This window comes from Sphaeroforma arctica (assembly GCF_001186125.1).
Source record: "Sphaeroforma arctica JP610 unplaced genomic scaffold supercont1.1080, whole genome shotgun sequence".
Taxonomy (NCBI): Eukaryota; class Ichthyosporea; order Ichthyophonida; genus Sphaeroforma; species Sphaeroforma arctica.
Genome location: NW_014039478.1, coordinates 14,712 through 20,723, shown reverse-complemented (window position 1 = coordinate 20,723; position 6,012 = coordinate 14,712). Strand labels below are relative to the sequence as shown.

The 6,012-nt window shown below is 41.3% G+C and overlaps 1 protein-coding gene across 1 annotated transcript; it reads left to right on the top strand.

The window, feature by feature from the left end:
- Positions 1–979: 979 nt before the first annotated feature.
- SARC_09916 (hypothetical protein) lies at positions 980–5,752 on the top strand (the record flags this gene model as incomplete). Its single annotated transcript, XM_014296055.1, has 5 exons — positions 980–1,063; positions 1,639–1,810; positions 3,026–3,183; positions 4,068–4,378; positions 5,440–5,752. Coding segments are annotated over 5 exons (1,038 nt in total), but the record flags the coding sequence as incomplete, so codon positions are not given.
- Between the last annotated feature and the right edge of the window lie 260 nt (positions 5,753–6,012).

Sequence of the window (6,012 nt, the reverse complement as noted above, 5' to 3'; positions counted from 1 at the left end):
GAAGGGTATAGATGTGGTATTGTAGTTATGCTTCAATTGGAACTATTGGATGCATGAGTGGCTATATATGTATACATGAGGGGTATGGAGATACTATACTAATCATCTATCAGGTGGATGTATTGAATGCAGAAATAGAGGTGTGTGTATGCATGAGGGTGTATCTGTATCTGTGTACATTCAGGGACTGTTGTATATGTATGCATGAGATTGTAGTTATATATGTATGCATGAAGGTGTATCTGTATATGTGTATATTTAGAAACAGTTGTACATGTATGCATGAGAGCGTAGTTTCATATATATGCGTGAAGGGTATATGTTGGCTATTGTACCTATGAAACGGTCGGTGATCCACAGAGATTGCTGTCTTATGTTGAACTCGCCATTGTAATGAATGTATGCACAGAACCACAGTACTTGGGAAGGAGACCATTTAATTCATTATGAGAAAGTTAAATATGGTCTTTATTTGGTATGAAGTGTAGGTAGCAGCACCAACGCGATACAGAATACTCGGCACACGAGCATAGTAGTTCGGTATTAGGCGCAATTAGTCAGTCTTCTAGTCCTATGGTAGTGCAGCTATACATGCATATATTTGTTGTGAGAAAGATATCGTATTTATTTAGTATCAAGTGGAGGCAGCATCACCAACACGATACAGAATAATTGGCGCATATGTTGATAGAACACGAGCATAAAAGTTCGGTATTGGGCGCATTTTATCAATTAAAATACTCATAGAATATAGACTAACAGAATATCTATACTTACACTTAAAATAGTGATGTGTAGGTAGGTTGGTAGTGCAGCCATACAGGTATATTCCAATGTGGGACATACCAAGTACTAGCCTTATGGACACAATACAGAATATATTTGTTCTTTCTCTAACACATGCAAAAACGGATTCTTTTAAACCTGGTTTGTCCTGTGCATAAACCCAGCGTTGACAAGCCCTGACCCCGTTCTCGAGGACGAAGACGTCTCACGTACAGGCACAGCGCCAATTGGACCTACAAGCATACGGCTGAGGAGTGTCCCTGTTATCCGCTTGGAGGTACGTATTAGTGGTGTGGTGGTCAGTAGGTATATGTGGTACAAGAAGCAGGGGTTGTTTTAGACCTATGCTGTAAGCGTATCTCAGCATTCTGCTATAAGATACGTATCAGTCGTGTAATGTAATACGCATGTGGTGTTTCGGTTGGAATTATATGTTGGGAATTGCATTAGAAGTATTAATCAGTAGCGTTTACAATACTCCGGCTAGAAGTAAAGCCCATGTTACGGTGGGAATACGTATACGTAAGCCGATTAGAAATAGTGCTTGTAATTAAGTTTAAAGTATTTGACTGGATTCCGCTGAAAGGCACGTAATCGTAGTTGATATCCGTGTACCTATCATTCTCTGCGTGTCTTACGAGTGCACACATTTTTAACATGTCTTGTTTCAGAGTCTTCCACATACTTCTCTCACCAGACCATTCAGTGGGGCGTGTTCCTGGCCGTCCTGTGCTTTGTAGCGGTGGTGTTTGTGTCATATACATACACCTATCATTCCCCATGCATGTCTTGATAATGTATGTCCTTTTGATATATATTGGACCACTTATTCTCCCCTATCGCTCCCGCCAGACCATTCAGCGGGGCGAGTTCCTGGCCGTCCTGTGCTTTGTGGTGGTGGTGTTTGTGCTGTGCATAGGACTACTTATCTCGGCGCCTGAGTGGTCACTGACACGTACTGAATATCCTATCAACTACTGTACCTTCTCCAGTGTGCAACCTGAACCGGTATTTAATCGCTCGGGTAGGTGCATCGTATGTTATCACGACAGTATATGGCTGTGCTTGTATTGTACAGCTGGTGTTGTAGATATAGTACATGTGATACATAGAGTATAGTGTGTGTTGTATGAAGTATAGTAAGGGTATGTACTTTATAGTGGTTGAGTGTGCTTGTACTGTACAGCTGGTGTTGTAGATATAGTGTATGTGATACATAGAGTATAGTGTGTGTTGTACGAGGTATAGTAAGGGTATATACTTTATAGTGGTTGAGTGTGCTTGTACTGTACAGCTGGTGTTGTAGATATAGTGCATATGATACATATAGTATAGTGTGTGTTGTATGAGGTATAGTAAGGGCATGTACTTTATAGTGGTTGAGTGTGCTTGTACTGTACAGCTGGTGTTGTAGACATAGTGCATGTGATACATATAGTATAGTGTGTGTTGTATGAGGTATAGTAAGGGTATATGATATAGTGCATGCGATACATATAGTATAGTGTGTGTTGTATGAGGTAAAGTAAGGGTATATACTTTATAGTGGTTGAGTGTGCTTGCACCGTTCAGTTGATGTTGTAGATATAATACACGAGGTACCGATGATATAATGTATCTATTTGTGTATAGTGTATATGAGGGGAATATACTTTGCAGTGTTTGTGGGTACGGCGATATTACTAATTATTCGGCATGTCACATTGTAGTTACAGGTAGCGTCATGGTTCATGAGCCTTAGAAGCGTATAAGTACATGCTCAAAGATATTGAATACGCAGCTATATGGGTTAGATATGTATCTAAGTAACTGCTAGTTGGCATGTTGCAGCGACGAACCCTGCTGTATTGCACATGCTTTATAAGCGTGTACGTATAGCGTTCAAAAAGAGGTTTGTTGCGTAGGTATGACATATATTACTGCCAAAGACACTGTTGTGGTACATAAGTGTGTAGATATATGGTGTAAAAGGGCTAGGTACGTAATATTTGTCTACCTTCACACATTTTTCAGAAAAGGAATGTGTACTATGAGTGTGCCACCATATATTTCAAAAGGATTTGAATAAGTACCCAATGGGGTAAGATATGCATTCAAGCATCTGCTACTTAACGCTTACAGCTAAGGACACTGTCGTGTCATATGTACGCTACAAGCGTGTACGTATATGGTTCTATATTTAATATGCACCTGAAAGGATTAGATATATATTCAAATACCTCTACTTAACGTCTTGCAGCCAAGGACACGTGCAGCTACACTTGCTGGGGCAATGGCAACGCATACGCCACCAAATCACAGGACGAGATCAAGGAAGGTGTCCAGACATGCCAGAGAGAGCCTGTAGGCAGCACGTCCACCACGGCTAATAGATCATGTCCGTATAATGGCGTGGAGGTGTGTTTTAGGTTTACATAGTGTGTGTAATGGTGTAGAGGTATGCTTTAGGTTCACATAGTGTGTATAATAGTGTGGAGGTGTGTTTTAGGTTTACATAGTGTGTATATTGGTATGGAGGTGTGTTTTAGGTTTACATAGTGTGTATAATGGCGTGGAGGTGTGTTTGAGGCTTACATAGTGTGTGTATTGGAATGGAGGTGTGTTTTAGGTTTACATAGTGTGTATATTGGCAAGGAGGTGTGTTTTAGGTTTACATAGTGTGTATAATGGCGTGGAGGTGTGTTTGAAATTTACATAGCGTGTATAATAGCATGGAGGTGTGCTTTAGGTTTACCTAGTGTTTATATTGGCATGGAGGTGTGTTTTAGGTTTACATAGTGTGTATATTGGCATGAAGGTGTGTTGGAGGTTTACATAGTGTGTATAATGTCGTGGAGGTATGTTTGAGGTTTACATAGTGTGTATAATGGCATGGATGTGTGGTTGAGTTGCACATATTAGCTATACTTTGCAAAAAAGGTACCACTACGGTCTATGTGTCTTTTATACAGTGGCGTGGGGGTATGTTGCAGCTGTACGTAATCATAACTGGCCACACTTAAAAGCTCTGGGAAGACGTGAATGGCGTACACATCCTTTGGTCGGCTTATCCTGTTATGGATAAACCCTACATATCTTGTTCCCCGGCGCACACTGTAAAGCTCTGGGACAATTAGGAAGGAGTACATATCCTACCACCTGTTTTTCCTGTTCCAATTCTAAAACACTAAACTCTCAACCCGAAACTCGAAGCTCTAAAACCATAAAACACTAAAACCCTAAAACCTCAAAAAATAATCCATATCTTCTCCCTCCCCCCCAAAAAAACAAAAAAAAAACAGATGCGGAATTTAGGCGTGGAGGTCGCCGGGCCTTTAGTCGAGTTCACTATATCGGATTTTAATGAATACAAACAGATGAGAGGCCGTTTCGACACATTCCTGTCACTTAAACGCGCTCACCGAGCTGGCGCGGTGAACAGTACGACAACAGGCGGAAGTAATACGACAAATACGACAAATCCGATAAATGGGTCTGACGTAGGGGTGAATGCCTGGGATGGGCTACCGTATAGTATGCTGCTGGACTACACTGTGCTGGTGCAAGGCCAGAGAGTTGGGTCGGATCTCATTGAGACCAAAACACTTTTCAGGTAAGATTTATATATATTTGACACCTTAAATCTTCAAAGCCTAAGACCAAAACGGTTAACAGGTTAGGCTGAGTCTCTGGGAACCCTAAACCCTATGAACCTAACTAAAAACCCTAAAGCCCGATTTAAAAGCAAACCCCTAAAAATGTGAAGTTGCGCCTGACTACGAACGGATTTTCTGATTGAATTAATATGCTCTTGGGCAATGCGTGTACAAGTGGCCGTCTGCGCGGAAGGGTGTATATAGAGATTTAGGGTTCTAGAAACTCAAAACCTGATTTAAACAACCCCTAAAAATGTGAAGTTGCGCCTGACTATGAACAATTTTTTTGATTGAATTAATACGTGTACAAGTGGCCGTCTGAGCAGAAGGAGTGTTTTTATTTCGAGATTTAGGGTCCTAAAACCCTAATTACCTAATACCTCTAAGATCCTGAAACCCTTCTGGACACACCTGCCGTTAATCGGGATGTTGTGAAGTTTGGACCAAATTGATTTGCGCACAAATGCATAGGTACATGGAAGTATTTGGTCAGAGAAAGGAGTTTTGGACATATTTGCCAATCGGTTATACTTGAAGTCAAGTGCGCATATGAATCGATACAGAATGTTGCTATTAACGTTGTCATTACATCATATTGACATCTCAAATTTGAAAGCTGCAGGCTGATATATGTTTACTTTCATTGTGGTGATGCAGTTCTATATATAGTACAACAAGTGCTCTGGTGTCCTACCAGAAAATAGATATACTCTACATTCACGTCTGTATACAAGTGCACAGTCTGATCTATATGTGACGCCATGAAAGGAGAGGTCGTAGTTGAAAAACTCGTTGTCACTCCACTAAAGTCATGAGGAGATGAGGAAACATCATATAATAGCACACCTTTAACACCGGACATACACAAACGGTGTACATCTTGAAACTTCACACGCCAGAGAATTCACACGCTGCTGCTTAAACCATCGCCTCAGACACCCACTCACGAATCCTAGAACCCTAAACCCTTAAACCCTAAAGCCCCCAAAAAACCCTGAAACCTTAAAACCCTATCCAGGAACAATCTGACGCTCGAATGTCCGGGTGCCGAAGGGCCACCGTGCACGACTCGCGTGCTGCCTGCGTATGCTCTGCAGTTCAACGACTGTGCCAATCTCATGGGCTTTGATACCATTCAGCTGAGAATCACCTGGCATGCGTTCTTCTCAGTCCTGCAACCGACACTCAATACGACATTGGTCGGTCAGGGCAATAACACTGCCCTGCAGGTGGGTGGCCTGTGCGCCCGTGTTCGCGTGGTGTCGCATGCGGGCATGTTGTTATTGGATATATACTTTCGTGTTAATAGAAACATACTCATAGACTGGTAGTACTAATAATACTCCATATAGTATTATTGGATATACACTTTTATGTCCCATCCCCGCCACTCAAGTATGTTCTATAATACATTGGCTGTACTATTTATATATATATATATATATATGTGTGTGTGTGTATATATCAATGTTTATTAAAACACACACACACTGACAGGTGGTCCTCCAAATAACACTATTGGATATATACGTATGTGTCCCCTCCAGGCCACTCAAGTATGTTCTATATGTATTGGCTGTACTATATGTAT